This window comes from Amblyraja radiata, chromosome 31 (assembly GCF_010909765.2).
Source record: "Amblyraja radiata isolate CabotCenter1 chromosome 31, sAmbRad1.1.pri, whole genome shotgun sequence".
NCBI lineage: Eukaryota > Metazoa > Chordata > Chondrichthyes > Rajiformes > Rajidae > Amblyraja > Amblyraja radiata.
Genome location: NC_045986.1, coordinates 26,085,883 through 26,111,263, shown reverse-complemented (window position 1 = coordinate 26,111,263; position 25,381 = coordinate 26,085,883). Strand labels below are relative to the sequence as shown.

General features: G+C 39.8%; 1 protein-coding gene across 2 annotated transcripts; it reads right to left on the bottom strand.

The window, feature by feature from the left end:
- Positions 1 to 4,593: 4,593 nt before the first annotated feature.
- On the bottom strand, positions 4,594 to 16,133 carry errfi1 (ERBB receptor feedback inhibitor 1). Of its 2 annotated transcripts, none has more exons than XM_033048205.1 (4): positions 15,919 to 16,133; positions 9,203 to 9,397; positions 8,359 to 8,444; positions 4,594 to 7,792 (listed from the first exon to the last, which is right to left on the bottom strand). In XM_033048205.1, exons 2-4 carry the CDS (start codon positions 9,322 to 9,324, stop codon positions 6,636 to 6,638), a joined length of 1,365 nt encoding a protein of 454 aa, XP_032904096.1. In that variant the 5' UTR covers positions 9,325 to 9,397; positions 15,919 to 16,133; the 3' UTR covers positions 4,594 to 6,635. The 2 variants fall into 2 exon arrangements, with proteins under 2 accessions (XP_032904096.1, XP_032904097.1); XM_033048206.1 differs by having other exon boundaries at positions 15,923 to 16,133.
- Between the last annotated feature and the right edge of the window lie 9,248 nt (positions 16,134 to 25,381).

Sequence of the window (25,381 nt, the reverse complement as noted above, 5' to 3'; positions counted from 1 at the left end):
GACTTTTTTTTGACTGAGTATCGTGTTCATGTAGATTTTTTTAATGCAGTACAAATTTGTAAAGATTAAGTTGTTGTGGACAAGATGCAGATACTGGACAGTAGGGGATGCTGCAATATCACAAAGCAGAAAATGTCTAACCAGTAGAATTCACCTTCCCATTCCCATACTGATCTGCCTGTCCTTAACCTCCTCCATTCAATATGATCATGGCTGATCATCCAAAATCAGCACCCCGTTCCTGCTTTCTCCCCGTATCCCTTGATTCCGTTACCCTAAGAGCTATATCTAACTCTCTCTTGAATGCATCCAGTGAACTGGCCTCCATCACCCTCTGTGACAGAGAATTCCAGATTCACAACTCTCTGGGTGAAAACATTTCTCCTCATCTCAGTCCTAAATGGCCTACACCATATTCTTAAACGGTGACCTCTGGTTCTGGACTCCCCCAACATCAGGAATCTGTATCTAGCCTATCCAATCCCTTAAGAATTTTACGTTTCCATAAGATCCCTTCTCTTCCTCTAAATTCCAGTGAATATAAGCCCAGTCGATCCATTCTTTCATCATATGTCAGTCCTGCCATCCCGGGGATTAACCTGGTGAATCTATGCTGCACTCCCTCAATAGCAAGAATGTCCTTCCTCAAATGAGGAGACCAAAACTGCACACAATACTCCAGGTGTGGTCTCACCAGGGCCCTATACAACTGCTGTAGGACCTTCTAGCTCCTATACTCAAATCCTCTCGCTATGAAGGCCAACAAGTCATTTGCTTTCTTCACTGCCTGCTGTACCTGCATGCTTACTTTCAGTGATTGATGTACAAGGACACCGAGGTCTCATTACATCACCTCTTTTCCTAATCTGACACCATTCAGATAATAATCTGCCTTCTTGTTCTTGCCACCAAAGTGGATAACCTCACATTTATCCACATTATACTGCATCTGCCATACATCTGCCCACTCACCCAACCTCGCCCTGCAGCCTCATAGCATCCGCCTTGCAGCTCACACTGCCACCCAGCTTTGTGTCATCCGCAAACAATATGCATGTAACTCCAAGGTTGATCCATAGATGTGTCATGGTTTTGCTTGTTGACTTAAGACTTATATTGAAAGTCCTAGCATGGTAACAGGCTCTTTGGCCCACCTCATCAGTGGCCCAATAAGCCCTATCTAAGCTCGTCTCTTTATTCATGTTTGGCCCACATTCCTCCAAATATTTCCAATTCATGTACCTGCCCAAATGTTGTTATTGTACCTGCCTCAAATACTTCCTCTGCCAGGTTCCATGTACTCACCAGGCTCTGTATGAAAAACCTTCCACTCAGGTTCCCATTAAATCTTTCCTCTCTCAGTTTAAACCTATGCCCTCTAGTTCGTGATTCCTCTACCCTGGTAAAACAACTGTGCATTCATTCTATCTATTGCCTTCATGATTTTATACACTTCTATATGATTACCCCTGCTCTGCAACACTCACCAGGGCCCTACGGTTCACTGTAAAGGTGCTGCCATGTCTGACTTAAACTCCGTTTGCCATTCCTTGGCCCACTTGCTCAGCTGATCAAGATCCTGCTGTAATTTTTGATAACCATATTCACTGTCCACAATGCCATCTAGTGTCATCTGCAGATTTGCCAATCTCATCCATATTGTTGATATAGATGACAAACAGCAATAGTCAAAAGGCCTCTAGTCCAGCACACCCTGCTTCCTACCATTAAGCCAAATTCTGTATCCAGTTAGTTCTGCCTGGATCTGTGCAATTTATACTTCTAGAACAGACTATAATGCGAAACCGTATCAAAAGGCTTGCTGAAGTCCATATAAGAGCATGTCTTATATGTCCCTGCCCTCATCAACCTTCATGAGTACTTCTTCAAAAAACTCAAATCAAATTCATGAAACATGATCTTCCATGCATAAAACCATACTTACTAAAATTAATCAACCCCTGCATTTCCAAATGAATGTATATCTTTTCCCTCAAAATCCTCAAGAGAACAACTGGATCCTCTTCTTCCCACTCCAAATCCCTCTGTAATCCTCATGAGATTCCCATAACCATGATGTTGGTTAGGCAACACAGCTTTCAGGGCTATACGTGCCTACACAGAACTATTTCTAAACTGAATTCCCATCTGATAAAACTCTTGATAATCAGTATCAGTTTTTTTTTTGCAGAAATCCTGAATCCAATGGTTGAACATCTGGTTCACTCCTTAGTCTGCTTGTGTATTTTCAATTTCCTTTAAACTCATTGAAAAATGAGTTTTACTACTGTGCATCAAGTGAAATATAAGTATATTTGGGTATTAACAGGAATAGCGATCAATAATCCTGAAAATCTGTCAGTCCATGTGCTAGGGATTTTTATTGGAATATCAGAATTTTACTCTACTTACCAAATTCCTGACGTTTTCTTCACTTGAAGCTGCACAGTCAGAGTTTGGCACAAATATTCTCCAGTAACAATAGCAGAATTAGAATTTGAACACTTGAAGAACAAAACATCTGCAAACGGCACGATGCAATTTCTCATGTTCCTTTGGGTGAAAAGTAAATTCTCCGATGATCCTCAGAGTTGAATGATATATTGTGAGATGTGTCTAACCACCTGATTTAAGCCGTTACATTTTAAGCTCTGCGAACTCTGGCTTCGAGTTACTGAATCAGCTTGGGGGATGAGAGAGACTGAAAGCTGGAATTAGACACAGAGAGGGAATTGAGGTTTTTTCCCCCACATATCTGTCAGAGAGTTTGCTCTGCACATATTGGCTTCCACTTTATACCAGAAGATAACGAAAAAGACAATACGGGGAGAAAAGATGAGGTACGAAGGTAAGCTAGCCATGAATATAAAGGAGGATAGTAAAAGCTTCTTTAGGTATGTTAAGAGGCAAAAATTAGTTAAGACCAAAGTTGGATCCTTGAAGACCGAAAAAGGTGAATTTATTATGGGGAACAAGGAAATGGCAGATGAGTTGAACAGGTACTTTGGATCCGTCTTCACTAAGGAGGACACAAACGATTTTCCTGATATACTAGTGGCCAGAGGATCTGGGGTGACGGAGGAACTGAAGGAAATCCACATTAGGCAGGAAATGGTGTTGGATAGACTGATGGGACTGAAGGCTGATAAATCCCCAGGGCCTGATGGTCTGCATCCCAGGGTACTTAAGGAAGTGGCTCTAGAAATGGTGGATGCATTGGTGATAATTTTCCAATGTTCCATAGACTCAGGATCGGTTCCTGTAGATTGGAGGGTGGCTAATGTTATCCCACTTTTTAAGAAAGGCGGGAGAGAGAAAACAGGAAATTATAGACAAGTTAGCCTGACATCAGTGGTGGGGAAGGTGCTGGAGTCAATTATAAAAGATGAAATAGCCGCACATTTGGATAGCAGTAACAGGATCGGTCCGAGTCAGCATGGATTTACCAAGGGGAAATCATGCTTGACGAATCTTCTGGAATTTTTTGAGAATGTAACTAGGAAAATGGACAAGGGAGAGAGAGCCAGTGGATGTAGTGTACCTGTACTTTCAGAAAGCATTTGATCAGGTCCCACATAGGAGATTAGTGGGCAAAATTAGGGCACATGGTATTGGGGGTAGAGTGCTGACATGGATAGAAAATTGGTTGGCAGATAGGAAACAAAGAGTAGGGATTAACGGGTCCCTTTCAGAATGGCAGGCAGTGACAAGTGGGGTACCGCAAGGCTTAGTGCTGGGACCGCAGCTATTTACAATATACATCAGTGATTTGGATGAAGGGATTCAAAGTAACATGAGCAAATTTGCAGATGACACAAAGCTGGGTGGCAGTGTGAACTGTGAGGAGGATGCTATGAGAATGCAAGGCGACTTGGACAGGTTGGGGGAGTGGGCAGATGCATGCCAGATGAAGTTTAATGTGGATAAATGTGAGGTTATACACTTTGGTATCAAAAACAGGAAGGCAGATTACTATCTAAATGGCGTCAAGTTGGGAAAAGGGGAAGTACAACGGGATCTGGGGGGGTCCTTGTTCATCAGTCTATGAAAGTAAGCATGCAGGTACAGCAGGCAGTGAAGAAAACAAATGGCATGTTGGCCTTTATAACAAGGAGTCGAGTATAGGAGCAAAGAGGTCCTTCCACAGTTGTACGGAGTCCCAGTGAGACCACACCTGCAGTATTGTGTGCAGTTTTAGTCCCCTAATTTGAGGAAGGACATTCTTGCTATTGAGGGAGTGCAGCGTAGGTTTACTAGGTTAATTCCCGGGATGGCGGGACTGTCATAGGCTGAGAGAATGGAGCGGCTGGGCTTGTATACTCTGGAGTTTAGAAGGATGAGAGGATATCTTAGTGAAACATATAAGATTGTTAAGGGTTTGGACACGCTAGAGGCAGGAAACATGTTCCCGATGTTGGGGGAGTCCAGAACCAGGGGCCACAGTTTAAGAATAATGTGGATAATGTGGTTTGTTTTATAGGGCCCACCCTAGCACATCTGTAACTTATTGCTCTCGTCTACAGGAGAACAAAAAGTCTATAACATGCCCCAAGGCAGATACTTTTTGTGAATTACTTGTAGGTCAAGCTTAAACAGTGTGTAGGTGTATTGCTGATCATTCATTGGTTTTACATTACCTTGTCACAGTAACAAAATTATCATTCCATGGTGTTGGGAGAGGGGCACATATAGAAATCAAAAGCTCTGACAACACAATTTAAAAGAGCCAAGATTTTTTTGAAAAATAAATGTAATAATACTGCACAGAACCACAGAAACATTATTCTGTAGCTTTTCAACAAATATTATAGAAACAAAATATGTTACAGCCAGTGAGTATACAATAGCAGAAATATAGGCCTTCATTTATGTTACATGCAGCTAATTGGTTTCTAACATGTAAAACTTCCTAAACAAGTAACTGCAAGATTCTTCATGTAGGTCCCTAGTCCAGTCCTTTATCATGTAAACAAGCTTGTGGGTTAATATCAAGCCTCTTACCATAGTTCCCATTACACAACCCTATCTTGTTTTGTTTTAGAGCACAATAGTTTATCTCTGAATGTTCTCATTTTCATCAATACGCTCACATTCATATACAAGGGAGTGGGGGGGGGGGGAGAAGGAGAGAAGTATGTTTTATTTCCAAGTCAAACACTAGTTGAAACTCCCTTTTCACAGGTATTCCACTGGGAGCTTTGTGAGAAAGCCCCAACACTCTTCTGCCACCTCGTTCCAGAATGGTTTCTCTTGATTATCCTTCATCCTCCCTCAATTCCAGTTGATCGAGTGTTGCTAAGCACCAGTTTGGGAGAACCCAAGGTTTGACCTTACTAAAGGGCCACACAATCCAAAAGATAGAAATCATTATTTTCCTCTGCAAACAGCATTCTTTTTTTGATGGATAGAACTCTGGGAAAGTAACTATTATTGACATTGATGGCTCTCATTTGAAATCTGGTGTGTGGCCCCAGCCCACCATGTAGATATGTACACAAGGGCAAAAGTGGGCTGTACTCTGATACCTTTCATGAACCATTTTTATCATCACTTAGAATGAGCATTTGGATATCAGAGGGTAGTTAGTCAGAACCAGACTTCAGTCTTGAACCCAAAGGGGCTATGACTGCAACAAATCTTGTTAAATTGCCAGTAATCATCTGCAGATTTTTTGAATGAGTGTAGATAATATTGTGCGTTAATGTTAGAACAGTGCCGATATGTGGTGAATGACAGATTGCGAGTAGATGTCCACATTGTAGAAGACTTCCTACCACCAGCCCCTACCCACAGCATATTCTCCTCTTCCTCCAATCACATTCATGACTATTACTTCTGTTCTACTCAAAGCGGGGAGGAAATAAAGAAGAAAGAGCAGCAGGTAGTTTGCTAACTTTCTAGATTAAATAGATTGCCCACTCCATTCCTTCCCAACTTTAGGATTTTCCAATATCATAACACAAATGCTACACATTCTTAGGTGGGTTGGCAGGAAGAAAGAGGCAGAGATATGAACTTGTGGCAGTTCTGTGCTTAAAAGTTATTTTAATTCTATCCCTTCACTTGAACATAATACTTTTTTTAAACTTAAATAGCCATTAAGTAAGAGGTGACCTTCATTGAGCATTCCTGAGGTGAATTAATACCAAGCATGACACACTGCCCAGCAACAATTGCTGCAATTTCTCAACCTCAAGGGTCTCTGAACAATTTGATAAAGGGTTTTGGCCAGAGAAACTAATCTTGAGTTTGTTGTGCTAGTTAAGAAACACAGTGAGATTTACTGTGTACTGCACCTGGCAAAATATAATGAGTATTTTAACCATGCCCGATGTCTACTTCACTGTTGCAAAGGTCCAAAAGTAGATAAAGTGCAATAAAAATAACTGAGAGAACCTGATGAGAATGTCATAAAACAATTATACAGCAAAACCTTAACTGGACATCCTGTTCCCTGTGGCTTGTTCAAGGACTTCGGGTTTATAGATAATGTTCAAGTCATATTACGCATACTTTATAGAGTTTTGCTGAGATATTCGAATCACATTCTATAACTCTTTCTTTTTTTCTGTTGGTCCTGTAAACCAGGAGACTTGATTAGTCTGGGATAGTTCCTTGCTGCTTGTTTGTTGCTACTAAGGGGCGTCCACATTGGAAACGAGTTTCTGTTTAATTGTTACTGGTTTGCTCAAAGCAAATGTCTTGAAGCTCTCTGTTGTGCAATCATTTGATTCCTCTGAGGCTTGGGCCTCTACTAAATATTTCTCAAATTTGTCAAGGTATAGAGGTCTCTCAGGAAGCAAGTAGTAGTGTGTCGAGCTCACCTTCTTCCCATCTTCAATGATTGGCAAAATACATGGTACCCGTGGCGTTGCCCCATCACTTGCTTGCCGTTGGAGGACTTTGTTGCTGACATATTTGGGATCAGGTGCAAAGCTTCGTGTTGGTGGCATCACCCCATTGAGGTAGGCCGGGAGACATTTGGGACTTGGGGTGCGTGAATTGCTTCTGGACATAGGTTCTCTTGGAGGAACCTTTGGTGGTTTGTCCTCATCACAGTGCATGGCTGACATAACCTCTGCAGACCATCTCCGGTAGTCATGTTTCACTGGCCGTGGGGGTATGGGTACTCGAGGGGGAATCTCAGGCTTTACCTCACTGGTATTTGTCAACGAGTTTGAGAGGCAACTTGCATTTTTCAGTACGGTAGGCTTGTTGTAGGATCCAGCTGGGCCCGAATGTGAACGCCGTAATTTACGGTGGGGCTTAACAGGTTGAACAGTGACCTCTTTATTTTCCAGGCAAGTATCTTTTATAACATGGCAACTCTCTGGTAATCTAGTGTGACTGATACTCTCAGAGTAAGCATAGTTGGCCTGCCCACATCCACGGAAACTCCTTCTGCTGGGAGCGCCATATCTGAAGCCCAATGGTCTGTTATCATGCAAGAGCAAGTCAGTTTCAGAGTTCGTAATGGACTCAACCTCACTGTCCACATCATCGAAGAACTCACCACAAGGGAAAGGCAGTGGGGGGAGCGGCTTAGAGCTTCGGTCACTGGAACATCCAACATTAATTAGTGCAGTTGCTCCCCTCACTGGTGTTTGAGGTGGTGACAACCCTGTGCTGTTCACTGAGAGTTTCTTAAAATGAGGCAGAACCTGATCCTTTTCCAGCTGTACAAACGATTCCTCAGAGTTTTGCATTTTCAGAGGTGGTGGTCGTATCTTGTGGAAGGATGATCTTCCAAAGCAGCAGTATCTATTCAGTCCAAATGGCTCCTCGTCTTGTCCTATTTCATGGGAGGAAAGGATTTTATTTTAAAATGTTAAAAATCTCACAGCTTTCTCTCTCTCCTTCTGCATTTTGCAGAGTTCGGAGGTCCAGTGCCACTGGTTAATCAGCACCCCTCTCAAGAATTATTTTGAAGACCAACCAAGAGTTGGTCTCAGAGCCTGAGATTGTCTCAGTTCGTGTGAAATAGTTTCACAGCATTACAACAAGTAGGAAAAAAAGTTTACCAAACGAACACGGAGGAACAAAAATAATTGTCAAGGTTGGTGCTTATTGCCCACGAATGATCGTTATAAGGAGTCTTCCCGAGCCCCCCACCCCCCACAGGTTATGTGGGTTTTTCTCACAACAATCAGAGTGACTCCCAACTGGTTCCTTAGTGCAGGGCCATTTGAAAATGTATAATAAATGCTGGCATTGTCAATAGCAGCCACCCCCCCCCCCTTCCCCAAATGATCAAATAAATAATTTTAAAATAAAGCATCACAATTACTTTTATCAAAAGTAATTTATGTATAAAACAGAAATGTTCAAACATTTACCCTACTCGAGTGAGATACTTACGGTTGGTTGAAGGTACACTGTAGGGCCGTTTATGGGGAGCAGCATTCAGAGCACAGGTCACAGCCGTGGTGTCTGCAAAGAAGGTGCTAAAAAAATAAAAATCACAGAAAAAAAGTTCTTCAAATATCCGCATAAACTGTCCATCAGTAAAACACAAATGGTTTTCCCTTTTGATCTCTTCTGATCCCATCCTTCCAAGACAGCAGCCTTGAACCCTCTCTTTCCATTATGAAATCAAAATTATTCCTCAAATGAGTCCTGGGAAACCTGATGGTACTGATGATTTTTACTTTTTCAAAGTTGTTAAGAAAATACTTGAAAAGGGCTTGAAAGTCCCAAACACATTCACAACGAATTCTACCCAACCCACCTCTCATCTTAGGTATCAGCCTTATTATTTTACTCTGCACAGCAAGATCCCATATTGAAGTAACAAGATCTTAATTTACCAGTCTGAACCCTGATGGAGGTCCTTTAAAGTATCAGCACAACTGACATGACAATATAATCTTATTGTGCAATGTTTATTATGTGATTGATGAATCAACTCTAGTCCTCTCCATTTTCCCAATGGCTTGTTGTGGAAGGTCATGCTTCCCATTCAGTGTACTAGTTTCAGCAACTACAGCAAATTTAATTTACTCTAGATCAGCCCCGATCCCGACACGGACCCAACACCACCAAACTCGGGTCTTTGCATGATAATTACCCAGTATGTTTGCAAAGAAACCTCATATGCTTTCACAGAAAGGTGTTTGAAGGTAAAACCACTACATCATACTACCTTCCTCATCAATTAAGATACCACCTCCAAAACCAAATGGTACCCTGTTGAACGACTTACTTGTCCAAGGTACTTGACTGATTCCAGCAGCTTTTGTTGTTGATGACACCATGCGTACCATGCATGAAGCAATTACTCAGTGGACTGTGGATCTCCTGTGCTGCTAGTCCAGCACTCGACATGTTGGCAATTTGGAGAAGACACCAATCCTTTAAAGTCTGTGTGCTCTCTTCAAGTTAACAGAGTCTTGCATTCCTTGACAAAAAAACAAGTCTTGAATTATTCAACCAATCAATATTCTGTAGTCACAACCAATAGCTGCAGTACTCTCTTCACACTATCAAGGTGGAGCTATTGAGGAAATCGAGAAGTATAGTACTTTCTCAATAATCTTAAGATTTTTCTGATTTGAGAAAGGACATGTCGGGTAATCAGATGAAATTAACACAAGGAATAATCTTGCCTTTATCCTCAGCACTTTATCTCAAGTGATTGTATTTGTCAATGACAGTATTAGTAGAAATTACCATAACTTAGTCCTTGTTAGTCCTCATTCTCAGGGCAAACTATCAAAAACAAAGACATATTTACTGTGTAAACTTGAGATGCTGTAACAAGCGATTTAATCATTTTAGACCATGTTTTCTTTCACCTGAAATTCAATAGGATCACGATCAAACATGGAAGAACCCTGACTGAGAATTCTTCCCTTTCCTGACTCATACTGGTTGTTTGTTATACTATCTAATATACTAGAATTGACTATTTAAATTATACATTTAAGAGGAATCAGGCAGGTGGCTTAAAGCCAGATTGTAAGAAGCATCTGTCAAGGGCAAAACAAAGCCTGGCAAGTGGTGATGGGTGGATACATGTGAGGGGGGATGTTGATGCTGCCTGGCCCACTGAGTTATTCCAGCACATTGTGTCTTTTTCACAAACCAGCGTCCGCAGTTCCTTGTATCTCGACAATGTTGTGTAGCATTAAAATCATGTTAAATGGGATAAACTCAGAATTGTAGGTTATCGTAATCTGTAACCTAACAGTTTAGCACATCCTCACACTATCATTTCCATCAAGCCAGAGGCCCAACCCTGGTTTAATGAATACACAAGGACATGCTGGGTGTAGAACCAGGCACATTTAAAACTACAACACTGGACTGTCTGCTTGCTAAATAGCAAAAAACAGCATGCAACAGAACCAAGTGATCTCATAAACGAACAGACATCCCAAAGACATGCAGTTTGGAGGTTAACTGCCCAAGTGCAAGAAGAAAATGTAACAAAAAAATGGGATATGCATAGGATCAGTATAAATAGGTGCACAATCTCAATGGGTAAAAAGACCAGTGTCTGTGCCTTATAACAAAAACTCTCTAATGGTTGGAATTTCCTTGAGCAGGTTCTGACTTTAAAAAGATCTACAGACATAGCCAAAACACACCTTACTTATCATAGGTACTAACTAACCTGTGCTTTAAATCCACAATTTTCAGTTTTATTTGAAGGACTTTAAGCATTTACATTTTAAGAGTTTTTTTTTGCTGGGGGGGGGGGGGGGGAGTGAGGAAGACAGGACAAAGGCAAGAATTCAACAACCCTGTATACCCACATGGGGCAGAGGGGTGGACTTTCTTTTAACTATGCCACTCATTTTGTAGCCCAATATGTGCCTCCAATGGCACCCTTTGACCAGAAATGATATTGGTCATTGAAGAACTGATAATGGAAAACAGATAAAGTGAATTACAGTTAGAAGATTAGAGGCATAGAGTCATGGTGATTCAGCATGGAAACAGGCCCTATGGCCCAACTTGCCTACACCAGCCAACATGTCCCAGCTACATTAGTCCTAACTGCCCACATGCTTGGTCCATATCCGTCAAAACCTGCCCTATCCATGCACTGTACCTGTCTAACTGTTTCTTAAACATTGGGATAGTCCCTGCCTCAACTACCTGCTCTGGCAGCTTGTTCCATGCTCCCACCACCCTTTGTGTGAAAAAGTTACCCCTCAGATTCCTGCCAAATCTTTTCCCCTTCACCTTAAACTTAAGATTGGAACAGTAAAATATTTAGAGTGAGGCTTCATGCTCCTGTCCTTTTAAATTAGCATCTGGTATGGAAAAATCCTTTCCCAAAATCAAATTAGGTTTGAGATCCTGGAAAATGTAGCAGAAATTAGCTATAATTATGATAAACGAATGGATTTGAATGGCAGGAAAAGGAAAATTCAGCACTAACCATGATAATATTGATACAAAAAGAGAAGGAATAGAAAAAGGTAAGAAGCAACCTCACTGCTTTTTCCTGACATGTCCACGACGTGAAACAAGGTTCATTTCTGATGTGGATTGCTAAAGCCCATATTTCAATGGTTTAAATAATCTGGTGCTACTTTCGATAACTAAGTTAATAAGCTTTCCTATATTATCCAGATATTCGATCGCCTCGGCTTTAAATAGAAGTCTCTGGGATCCTCAGTTACAAAAGGGCCAGGCCCCCTTTCTGGGCACAAATTTTAGAATTCTACTTTTCAAAGGACAGTGTGTAACCTTTTGGTAGAAAGGGGAATGATGTCAAAGGGAGTGGCAGATTACAGTGACTCTACTCATCAATACTCAAGTAGTGACTTCACTTCCTCTCCATCAGTTACACAGGAAAACTATACCAGCTAAAAATGAAGATGCAGAGAGCATGTGGAACATTCAGATGGATGCCGGGGGGGGGGTGGGTGGGGGGGGGGGGGGCTAGATTGCTATCCGTAAATAGAGTTAAAGATGAAGAGCAATATCACTAGTCAAGAGAAACTTATAGAGAGTTTCTGCATGTGCTGTGCACAATTTAGAAACTTAGAGAGCACACTGCACAATTGACTGCCCAGACCTTCCAGTCACACTACCTTAACAGACCAAGTCCAATGCACTGAGCCAGTATGGCAACTCACCATGAAATATAGATGAATCTCTACAGGAAAATGTAGACGACAGAAACACAGCATTCTGATTCTCAGGATGCTATTCCCTTTCTGTGCAGTGGAACACAATGAGGACCCCAGTGTTAAATGAACATCCTCAAACTAGTTAAACACTGCATTATCACCAAACGGAATTAGATGAATGATATATTTTCTTGGTTCTATCGTTAATTATTTAAACCTTTTCAAACCCAATATGCTTTGAACGGAGATCAAGGTTAACTAGGTTCACACCAGACAACTGATGCTGGAATCTTGGGCAAAAATAAAAGCTGCTGGAGGAACTCAGCGGGTCCATCAGTCTGAACAAGAGTCCATACCCAAAGTGTCAAATATCCATCTCCTCCATGGATGCTGCCTGACAGATGCTTCTTACAATCTGGCTTTAAGCCACCTGCCTGATTCCTCTTAAATTTATAATTTAAATAGTCAATTCTAGTATATTAGATAGTATAACAAACAACCAGTATGAGCAAGGAAAGGGAAGAATTCTCAGTCAAGGTTCTTGTTCCATGTTTGATCGTGATCCTATTGAATTTCAGGTGAAAGAAAACATGGTCTAAAATGATTAAATCGCTTGTTACAGCATCTCAAGTTTACACAGTAAATATGTCTTACATGGGCAAAGATCCTGAGGGGAGCAAGCAGCAATCTGAGATTGTAGGAGATAAAATGGGCTAGGAGAAAACTGCCACAAGTTTAAAAACACAATCCAAAGAGGATACCAACGATCCATATACATACCTTTAATCTAATTAAACAAACGTATAGTATTTTGGTTAGGCCACATTTTGAATAATGCGTACAATTCTGTTCACCCTATTGCAGGAAGGATGTGGAGCCTTTAAAGGGTGCAGAAGAGGTTCACCAGAATACTACCTAGTTCAAAAGGATATTAACTGCAAGGAGAGGTTGGACAAACTTGAACAGTTTTCCCCAGGAGCATCAGAAGGCTTATGGGAGACCTGGTAGAAGTGTATAAAATTATGAGAGGTATGGATGGGGTAGAAAGTCAGAACCTTTGTCCCCAGAGTGGAAATATCATAGACCAGAGGGCATAGGTTTAGGTATAATTTTATAGAGGCTGTGGTGCTGGAGGCAGATACAATAAGTGAAATTAAAGAGGCTTTTGGATAGGCACATGGATATATAGAGATGGAGGGCTAAGGATTGCGTGCAGGCAGAGGAAACTAGCTTAACTTAGCATCATGATCGACATGGATATTGTGGGCCGAAGGGCCTGTTCCTGTGCTGTACTGTTTTAATGTTCTTAAACACGTATCCTCTATTTATACATTATATTATTATTACCAAAACCGCCAGACAGTAATGCCACATTTGCAATCATTTCAAGCTTTTCACCAAAATCAAAGTCAGTACAACCCAACAGGAAAAGATCTCTAATGCTGACAGCAGCTACTCAGTTTAGAAATATAGTTCTAGGCAAAACACACAATGCTTAATTCTGGAGCCTAGCTGCTGCCAGCAATAGGTTTAGCTTTAATAAATAAAGGTTCAGAAAAGCCCTCAAATTTTACACACTCTCCCCTCATTTTAAAGTACCATGGAAGCAAGGCTTTGTGCATCCCAGAAGCTACTTCAGTCGGATTTAAGCACTTGTATTTAGGCTTGTCTCCATTAATTCAAACACAAGATGAGCCATCAGAGGAGAAATAAATGCTGATTCCAGGTGATATGTTGCACCCGAGCGAGAAAGAAGCTTGCAGCATCTTAGTATTGAATACATCTTTTCAATATCCATTATGTTAGCAGAGCTTTCCTATGTTATTGTTGCAAGAACAGTCAGAGTATGAATAATAACACCTATAATGTTTTACATTACTGATTTGTGGTGTTGCAGTTTATTGATACCAACAGGAAAAACAAAATCCAGATGACACAAACTCAGAACTGCTGAATATATCCATAAGTGATATTTCTTCTCAAAATGTTTTTTTTTTTTAAACAGAAAGATTGAAATATAATAATGCATTTCAACAGGATGTTGGTTAGAAATTTAATTACGAAGGAAAAAATTGCAGTGCTCTAGTAAAATATTAAGAGTGATATTAATTGGATAGCTCGAAGATTTGTTACAAACATGGCAAGGTAAACAGTGCCTTTTTATGGTGTTCTATTCAACGATACACTCCCCTGTGGTCATTAAATACTGCATTCCCCTCTCCCCAGAGTACAGTATTTTGACATTTATGATTACATTATTTTAATTTGAAACAAACTTAATTTAAAAGAAAATGCTCAAGCTACCTTGAGTAAAGTAATTTGAATTTGTGTTCTCTGGGATATTATTCCACAAGGATTGCAACTGCACATCCAAAAAGTTTCTAGGTTAGAGAAGGGTGATAGAAATCAGTCAATGTACCTACATTTTATTACTATCCTGCAACCCTCTTTAATAAGTGTTAGTTACACAAGTCGGCATGCTATGTGCACTGCACCAGTTGGACCCCTGATGAGTTTCCCTGTTTAAATTCCCACATGAAAATCAATGACTCATTTGGGATATTGGGGCAGTAAGCAACTGGAGGACTGTATCCGGCAGGAAAACAGATATGTTTGTAGGATAGTTAGGCACCATGCCACTACCAGAACAAATGTTTTAAGTGTTCTGCCTGTCCTGCTGAGTGACTCCAGCATTTTGTGTCTATCTTCGGTTTAAACCAGCATCCGCAGTTCCTTCCTACACATACTTTAAGTTGCTATCTAAATATTTTCTCATCCAATTAGTACTGGAGCATTTCTTCAGGGCACCCCGGGAGCAGCATATATAGTTATCTTCAGTTTTTTAAATGTGTTTGTGCCATGTGTTCAAAGCTAGTGTGTGATTCACGGGATTAGAAAAATTAGTTACCATCTGAAAATGTAATGCATTTGAGTATTTTGGAACAAATCCAAGAAAAGCACAGTGCAGACGGTTTAGACTGTATCGTTTGCCTCTTGTAAACAAACTGCTTTAAAAAGGGGGCAACTGCAGGAAACGGACAGAGGCGAGAATGTCACTTTAAATCTTTATTCACTGGACTGTTTCCAAACCTGGATGCCTTGCTACTGGAGAGACAGAAAAAGATTTACAATGCCACAGCATACATGAGAAGGAAGAATTTAGTTGTGAATTTCACTGACCTTTAATAACAAATCTATCGCAATCGCTGATAGATTTGAACATTATCTCTACCATTTGCTGGTTGAAAACAATCAGTAAGAGGAGGAAGTATATAGATTAAGTTGCACAGACCTGGAGGCCAGTGTCTGTCCAACTCCAGGTACCGGTCAAGTCATTTTACTCTCTAACTCAGAAACACATCTTTTATCCGATGCACATATCTTGAGGTCGGTAATATTGTAGTAATATTTTTATTTTTACAAAAAGGTCTCGTAATTAATACTACACCAAGTTTAATAAAGTTAATTTTAACCATTCTCTTGCACCATTTTTGCATGAACATTTATTTTGGAACCAATTTTGAAATGGTGTATAACACTTGCTAGTTCAGGTTATATATTAAACAGATCGGGAGTAGCTCAAGGCTAATGATTTATAGGGCATTTTGTTCATTTGGCAGCGCAATAAACACGATATCGTGTCGAGTTACTTGGGAAATATTGCAGTTTTAACAAAGGAATTTGCAGCAAACTAATCAGAAGCCGGATTGATTTAGATTAAAATAATGAGAAATAATTTTAATATGGAATTTATGAGCGAGCTTTCCCGATCAAATATATTCGGAACGAGCGAACTGAGACAACGGAGAACAGTGAATGGCGAGAAACTTACCTACCTCTTGATGGATTTCATGGGGCAGGAAATCCGGCGTAAATTCTTCAATCGTCCCGGCTCAGATCAGCAGTGAATACATCAACATTTCTGCAGGCTGGTTTTCATCTCTTCCTCGGTCTAGCTCCTCAGTCTAATTAAATGTTTCTCTGTTGCAATATGCTCCGCAGTTTGCTTAATAAAGGCGGGCTCTGAATTCTGATGTCATTATCAGGACGTCTTCCTCCGCCCACGGTTTACAGTCAGCACACTTACTTACCTCTGCCTTAAAGAGGAATCAGCTACAAAAAGGGAAAATACAAACCTAGAATTAAAAACTGTGACCACTCGTCCTTTATCCTCATTTAATACTAACCTGAAAAGGTAGCAATGAAGAGACAAGTGAAACCAGTTTTAGTGTGAATTTAATTTAGTGGGGTCCACCACTGTCCATCAAAATGACTTAAGTCTTGCAGAAGCCAATATACAAAGGCAAATTGAAACAACATCGATCTTAAGTTTTTTTTATTAACCAGCATCTGCAGTTCCTTGTGTCGATGTCTTCTGTTTTATGTTGCCTGGGAAGGTGGCTTTTAGATTGGTACAAGATTCGATTTAAAAACAGTTCTTACCCACACGCAATCAGAAATTCTGAACACACTATGATAACAGCACATATCCTCCCCATGCATGTACTGTATATTGTATGATGTTGTGTTTTATGTTATGTTTGACGGGAATCAGCCTACCTTGTAACATCCCGTACTGAACCTGAATTCCACCAGTTTGACTGTGTGGTCATTAAATAATCTAATCTAATCTAATCTAATTTAAAAGTTTAAAGTAGAAACAAGGAAATGTAGATACAAAAGAAGACACAAAGTGCCGGAGGAACATTTAAACGTTTGGTTGGCTAGATCCGTTCATCTAAAGTTTTGTAACAGAGGTTTACAGCAGTGAAAATGGCCTTTCGGCCAACCATGTAGATGCTGATCTCCTTGCCCATCTATACTAGAACTGTGTGCGTTTATGCCTTGCCTACTTAAATGTCTTTCTTAAATACCTCAAAAGGTAGTAATTGTATCTGACACCACACCTCCTCTGGCAGCACATTCTAGATATTAACTATTCCATGCATAAAAGGTATAGGCCATAAAAGGTTACTTTAAAATTTGCAAAAATGAATGCAAAAGTTTTTAAACTGTCGGAGGAAGAGTCCTGACCCAAAATCCCATCTGCCCATTTCACTCCATAGATGCTGCCTGACCCTCTGAGTTCCTCCAGAAAAAAAAATCTTGGCTTGCAGTATTCCCTTCAGGAGCGTGTACATTGACATGTATTTGTATAGGTATTTGCATATAAATAAATGTATGTCTTCACTCTCCCTGGCTATTTTGTACAACAAACCATTTTCTAAATCCTCCCCACCTTCTCTATCTTTAACAACCTGGATGAATGTGAAGAGTATATGGGCAGGCTTGTCACTAAAATAAATGCATTTGATATCACAGATTGTGTGTGGGTCTGTGTATCTGTGCTTGTGTGTATATCTCTGTATCTGCATAATTGTTGTGTATGTGTAAGCCTACATGTCAACGCCTATTTTTTTCTCACTGATTAGAAGCTTGCAATAGTAATACTATTTTTTTAAATCTAGCAAACCTTCCAATCCTGGCAAACATGTAGCATTTCTCAAGCACAATCCAGGTGTGAATAGACCATAGAAAAAAGTTTGTTTACATGAGCAGCCATAGTTTGGCTTCCTGCATAAGGTATGAGAGACACATGTCATGGGTATCCTAAGAAGAATCAGTGATTCAAAAGATGGAGGGAAAGAAAGATGGTTGTTTGTCAAGGTTTGCCATGGGAAATAAATCAAAATCGACAAATTCATTCGTGCACAGAATATTAGTTAAATTTCAGAACAGTCCTCGGTGGGTTTTGCAATGCTGTTTGCAGATGAATCGCATTTCATTATTACCTCTAATTGGTCGTTATCTATTTTGAGTAAAAGTACCTGGATTATATATGATTTAAAAAAAATAATAGACTGAAGAGGAACAACATTTTATTGTTCTGCTCTGAAGAAGATTGTTGAAGAGACCGTAGAAGAACAATATTTATAGAAGCTACAAACTAAAGCGTGGTAGTTAGTAATATATAATAGATTATAGAATTTCAAGCCCTCAGAATATTTCTAGATGGAATTCAGAATTTAGGCTTGTGCTTGCTTTCATTTGAGTGATAGATGTCACTCTTGGTGCAAAAGCAACTTCATCATTAAGCATTTCCAAGTCAGCCATGGCCCAGGTTAGATGCTCCCTTTCGTCGCTTCTCAAAATGTGCTTTATATCTAACTTTCATCAAATCAATGTATACCAGGTAATGTTAACATTTCCTTTTCCTACTCCATTTATGTTTGCGTCTTCTCTGAATGAGGCTGGCAATTAATCCTGAATGTATAATATTTTAATTCTATAACCCACTAAATGTTGAGCATGATCCGTAGGCTGAAATTAAACTTAACCATCAACAAACAATGAGTCCGGTTGGCCTCATATTCTCCCTGATGTCAGTCTTGCATGTGCCAAATGCTTAACTTGGACTTATCCACAGTAAAACTACTGATGGCCTACAAGGAATCAACTGGTTAAGATGGTAATTTTGTTTTGCTGGTCAAATATATATGTGTTTGCAATTGATAACTATTACATTTTCTCCTCCCTTTTTGCTTCCTTTCTTTCATGAGTTGTCCCACTTTTATACAGAGGGACTTATACACTTTTATACACTTTTATACTTGGGTTCCAAGTCCATAATTCCTGGAAAGTTGCAGCACAAGTAGATAGAATCAAAAAGAAAGCATATGGTATGCATTGAGTATAAAAGTCAGGAAGTAGTGGTGTAGAGTTATAGGATTTTGGTTAGGCCACTTTTGGAACATTGTGTGCAATTTTGATAGCTCCATTACAGGAAGGATGTGGAGGTTTTGGAAAGAGTGCAGAGGTTTACCAGAATTATGCCTGGATAAGGGGGTATTAGCAACAGGGAGAGGTTGGACAGACGGATTATTTTGCTCTGGAATGCTGGATGTTGCGAATAGACCGGATCGAAATACATAAAATTCTAAGAGGCATAGATAGGGTAGACAGTCAGAACCTTTTTCCCAGGATGGATAAATTAAATAATATAGGGCATAGTTTTAAGGTGAGAGGGTAATGTTGAAAGGAATTGTGCTGGGCAAGCTTTTTTCCCCCCCACAGAGGATGATGAATGCCTGGAACGCACTGCTGAGGTTGGTGGTTGGGGCATATACGATAGTGGCATTTAAGAGACTTTGGATATGCAGGGAATGGAGGGGATATATATTATGTGCAGGTCGGTAAATGATGGTCTTAGCATCACGTTCAGCAAAGACATTGTGGGTCAAAGGGCCTGTTCTTGTGCTGTAAGGTTCCATGTTCTATGTTTTGAAAATAGCCACAGTCATGCTTTAATATTCCAGAAGAATATTTGTGTACAGATGTACTAATGCACTAATTCCTTTCAACCCAGCCACTGCTTTAAATAGTGAGGGCAGAGGAGGATTCACATTTCGTTACAATGCAGTGGAGAAATTGATTACCTTTTCCCACCCTTTGGTTGCCAGAACTTCAATGAATTTTGATGGGAATTCACAGCTGTTTTGAGCAATACTTAAAACCATGTTTAACTACACTTCCAACTTTTTAGTTATGCTTCTGCAGCTGCTTTGGATTTTAAAAACCAATCAAGCATTCAGAATTGGGACCCAGTTTAATGTGCAGATTTAAAACAGAGGATTACAGACATCACAGTGATAGAAAGTATGACTGAAATCACAGTTCTTATGAAATACAGCAGCAAAGGGGTTAAAGGCTGGACGTGTTGCAAGGGAATTGAGAGCCAAAGATTGACAAAAACCTTTCTCCATAACAGCATTAGTTCATTCCTCAATTTACAGTCAATATAGTTGATTGGAGTATTAGTGATTCTTTTAAGGACAAACCTAACAAAAGCTGTACAGAACATTATGTCCTTAAAAAAAAAAGGAAGGTGTGAGGTTGTTACTGGGTTTTGCTTAGGGCAGCTCAAAGTCAGGAGAGGGAGTGGACTGGTACAACTGGTTTAAGGAGAGGAAGGACTGATAGGAACAGAGATAGTGACAGACAGAAATACCTGCAACAAAAGTATCAAAAAGTGAGAAAAAATAGCAACAAAAGAAAATGGAGCAAATAATGAGAAGAAATAATAGAAAGCAACCAGTGATGGAAATAAGGAAAATACACAGAAAAGGACAAAAGCACTAGGGTATAAGATATGGAGAGATTGTGAAAACGTAGGAGATACAGAAAGTGAGGATAACTGAAATAGAGAGAAGCTGAGGGAGAATGGAAATAAAAAATCCATGAACAATTGCACAGAGATTATGTTGGAGAACACAAGACAGAATAACCAAAAATATGCAGAGGATAAATCCACCAATAACAATAAACAACAAAAGCATTTATTTACATAAATAGTAAAACATATTAAATGTTCCCAAAAGTCAGAAAAATACAATGATTAGCACCTACCCGTTCAGGAATCTATTGTTCTTTTTAAATTAGAGGGCCAGTGCTTTAATTGGTAAATTAGTATTTAAGTGAAAGAGATGTAGGAATGCAAAGCTCTAGTCTGATGTTAGGTCTCATTGGTGTTTCCTATATTTGTTCCCTGATTTATTTTGTTTCAATCCAGGAACATTGCCTTATTCTCTGCACCTTGATGAGTTTATACTTAAGCATGTCTTGAAACGATTAAAGCAATGGCCTTGTATTAACTTCTGATCTCAGAACATTCAAAGGTGTTTAATAGCAATTAAGTGTTTTTGACGTCCAGTTGCTACTGTAGGAATAGAGCAGCTAACTAAGTGGCAAGCTTCTATAAACACATTGTGATATGAGCAAACCATATTTTAAATTATGTTGCGTGGGAAATAATTATAGGCCAGAGCAATGAGGGCAATTGTGCTTCTTCCAATTAATACCTTGGGAATATTTATATCCACCTGAGAGATGAGACAGAAGCTGCATTTATTGTCTTATCTGAAAGAAAATGACAACAGAATGTCCCTTACAACTGCACTGGAATGTTAATCAAGATTATATTGCTCATGTCTCTGGAGAGGATACTTGAGCCCATAACTTTCTAACAGACAAGATCACAACCAAGTGGTACTATGTTTTTAAATAATATTTGCATCTGGTGCTAGCTGTGTCACATTTCATTCCCTCTCCTTTAAATAGAAACTCTTGTGTTAAAACTGAAATTAAAATAATACATCCATAATTTGAAAAAGAACCAACACCAGGAGTTTAAACAATAGAGGGATTGTGCAGATTATATCAGTCTACTGGAGTGCTGAAGGGAGTCACGCAGAAAGGAGTGACATGAAGTGCAGCACGTTGACTGACTGCTGCTGCAACATGGAGCAAGCTAGATTAGACTCAGAGTATTACTTTATTTGTTTAAAACTGAGTAGGAGGCGATTTACGGCGTGTGCAGTCACATGCTATATTTCCACGTGTCATTATTGATAGTTTTACCAATGTTTACAAACCTGTTGTGCTGCTGCAAGTAAGAATTTCATCATTCCGTTTCAGTATATATGACAGTTAAACACTCTTGAATCTTGACATTAAATCTGTGTCCTCTGCTTACTGAACTTATTGTTTATTTTTTATCTAATGGAAATATTCATGATTTTATACACTTCTATCATTACATAATTGATTTAAAACATTTCACTGGATAGAAAATGCTTTGGGATATTCTGAACGGAATGTGAAAGATATATTCATTCAAATCATTCTTTCATCAAACATCAGTCATAATTATTTAATATTCCAGAATATTATAGACTATTCCAGCAATCATCAGTAGCTGTCTCGTATAAATGATGTTTGGTGTTTTGTTCGGTACCTTCCCATGCCTCTAGTGTTCCCCTCCCTGACTCTCAGTCTGATGAAGGGTCTCAACCTGCCTGATGCTGCCTGATCCATTGTGTTACTCCAGCATTTAATGTTTATCTGCGGTGTAAAACAGCATCTGCAGTTCCTTCTTACACATAAATGATACGGATATCTTTGCGATCTCTCACTTGGACAGTAATATAGTATAATAGAGAGAGGTCTGTTCTTGGACAGGTGGTGTTTCCATGAGGTTTTGGGACAGTCCTTCTGACAAATTGTATGTCCAATATGACAAGACTTGTTCTATACATTTTGTTAGGAAAATAACCGCTTTGGAGTTAACCTTCCCTACTCCTCCCTTACTAATCATACCTTGCCAGAGGGTTGTATCCCTTCTAACCCCAACGTTGATATTGATCAGAAAGATCAGCTTGTTCCCTCTGAAATATGGACCAGGTATTTTTTCAAGATTGAAGATCTCCTTGGCTTCAAACGAAGCTTTCAAGATTGGGGTATATACACAGATGACTACCAAATATTGACTTTGAAACTCACTTTATGAAGATGACATTTCTCATCCAATTTGCCTCTCCTGACAAAGGTGTATCTTTAAAGCAGCCATTTTCTACCATCATGCCTGAATTGTGGCTGTAATTTCATTGTAGCTTTATTATTTCAAAATAAACTTTATTGATAAAAATATATACAAGAAATCCAAAGTAGAGAAAAACATTCATAATGTTGTTCCACCTATACATTTCTAGTGCTATTGGTTCTATTCATTTCTAGTACTTTTGATTCTATACATTAGTAGTGTGACCAGTTTCTGTATGCAGGGCACCATTGTCTCCCATGTGGAGTTGTTAACCCCCCCCTCCCCCCCCCCTCCCTCCTCCCCAGGTCATCATGCTCCACAGAACCCTCCCCCGCTCCCTTCAATCATCCAATGAAACAAGTATGCCTCTCTCGTCATCGACTGCAACTTGGATGGAACATAACATAATATGTTGCTGCAGGAAGCCACTGGTGTCGTATGACACAGAATTCTAGCTGTCCCACCATATTAAATAAAATTGCAGAGTTTAGTTTACATTCATTTAAGCAAACTAGTTTGTGATCTGCATTCTTTCTTTCAACTATTCCAAGTCAGTGTGCTCCCCCAGGCCAACATCCTTAGCACTGAAGCACCAGTAACACAGTTACTAGTAACACGGTTAGCTGTGCTGAGCAAGCCACATCATTGACATGCTTGACACATGAGTCTCCAAAACAGATACGCTATTCCAACCTCTCTTGCAGAAAAAGATTACCAGGTGAACTGAGAACATTTCAAGAATATACACAAAGCCTCCTTGAAAAATGTCACATCTTCACTGCTTCCAGGAATTGCTAGCTCATGGCCACTCAAAGTAGAGAAGGCACATTTGGAATGATATTGAGAATCAATGCCATGCATTAAGAGTGCATGGAAGCCATGTGTAAATGGTGGAAGGACTGCTCCAGTCCAGAAATTGTCACCTCAGAAACCATGAAAATAGAATGAGAGCAAGCCATTTTCAATTCCAAAGACAAATTTCACATTAATTAATCTGGATATAAATCAGGCACTGTAATATTAATTAGGATATCTTAAAACAGTGATGATGTTGTGTGACAAATATTAGTATCAAGATAAAAGTGCAGGTACTCGGTAATATTATTGTAGTACTCTATGATATTGGTTAAGATACTGTAATGTAAATCACACACCATATCATATCTGTAATATCCATGCACACTATCCAACATTTAATAGCAGGTGTGAGTGCGTGTTTCCTTTATTTTCCCAGGTAATTGCTGAACATAGATTTCCTTGGTATTCTCTCTGAGGGAAAAATTCAACTCCAGTTTATTTTACATTGTGAGCTTTTCAGTCTTGTGAGTTGAGTTTCTAAATTTATTCATGCAGCAACAAACTGGTCAATCAATGGAACAAAAAGGGCACTCGTGCAGCACTAAGATAGTGTAACATGGGCTGCCAGACAGGTTATGCTACAAATGTAGAATAAATAACTGTGGAAGAGGAAATAAATGAGGATGTAGACTTTTTAAACCAGACGTCGCTGTCACATGATGATTTAGCATATCGTTTCCTACATTTTCAGTCTTTCTGCTGCCCTGCATCATAGGACTAAGCGTATTTGGTCTTAGTCCTAACCCACACCAGAATTGTGATGCTAATATTTAGTAGCAAAGGGTGTGTATGTTTACAGATACAAAGGAGCAGATTGACTGAAACAATTTTATCAGCTGCAGAAGGTGGCAGTGTTGCTGTTGGAGAAGGCCCAGAATTATTTTTTTTGTTTTCAGATCTGGCAGTGGTAGCATATTTCTGTATCAATGTCATGCATCTGCTGTCCATGAGCAGCGAGATATTCATACCAAAGCAGACCTTTGCAAAAGGATTATACATTGCTTCTTTGTTAATGCAAATGAACCAACACGCTAGAGTATTCAAGGACATCTTCAGCCTCGCACTTCCACAGAATTAAGTTCCCACTTGCTTCAAAATGTTTTATCTATTATACTGGTGCCCAAGAAGAGCACTGTGACCTGCCTCAATGACTATTGTCCAGTAGCACTTATACCCACCGTAATTAAGTGCTTTGGTTATGGCACTCCAGTCTCAGAAATGATCTGGATCCTCTTCAATTTACTTATTGCCACAACAGGTCGACATGTATTGCACAGTCTTTCCATGTCCTTACAAAATGCGTGGACTGACTGGTAGGGGTGTTCACGAACACATTTAATCTCTCCTTATTCTGTTTTGAGGTACTCACCTCCTTCAAGAAGACTACTATCATCCTGTTTCCAAACAAAATCAAGATGTCATGCCTTAATGATTACTGTCGAGTGGCCTTAACATCCACCATCATAAAGTGCTTTGAGAGGCTGATTATGGCACACATTAGCTCCAGCCTGCCAAGCAGCCTTGATCCACTACAGATCAGCTACCACCATGACAGGTACTCCACTGATGCCATCTTCCTGGCCCTACACTCATCCTTAGAACACCTGGATAAGAAGGACACCTACGTCAAATTCCTGTTCACCGACTATACTTCTGCTTTCAATACCATTATCGCAACCAAGCTCATCACCAAACACGTGGAATTTGGAGTCAGCACTCCCCTCTGCAACTGGATCCTCAACTTCTTGACCAACAGACCCCAATAAGTGAGGATGGGTGACAAATCATCCTCTATGATAATTCAACATTGGTGCCCCACAAGGATGCGGTTTCAGCCTACTATTCTCCTTATACTCTCATGACTGCAGCCAATTACCAACTCAATTTACAAGTTCGCAGCCAACACCACCATAGTGGCCCAGAGTACAAAAAGGAGATTGAGAACCTTTTAACCTGGTGCCAAGACAACAACCTCTCCCTTATTGTGTATGAAGGAACTGCAGATGCTGGACTGAAGAGAGACACACCATCAGTCTGAAGAAGGGTCTCCACCCGAAAT

Bases quoted from the DNA above. Each gene is read 5' to 3' on its own strand.
- errfi1 (XM_033048205.1), bottom strand. From the start codon at position 9,324: ATGTCGAGTGCTGGACTAGCAGCACAGGAGATCCACAGTCCACTGAGT. The intron at 8,445-9,202 runs GTAAGTCGTTCA...TTATTTTTTTAG, and splicing joins CAGTCAAGTACCTTGGACAA to CACCTTCTTTGCAGACACCA. The intron at 7,793-8,358 runs GTAAGTATCTCA...CCCATGAAATAG, and splicing joins CAGTGTACCTTCAACCAACC to GACAAGACGAGGAGCCATTT.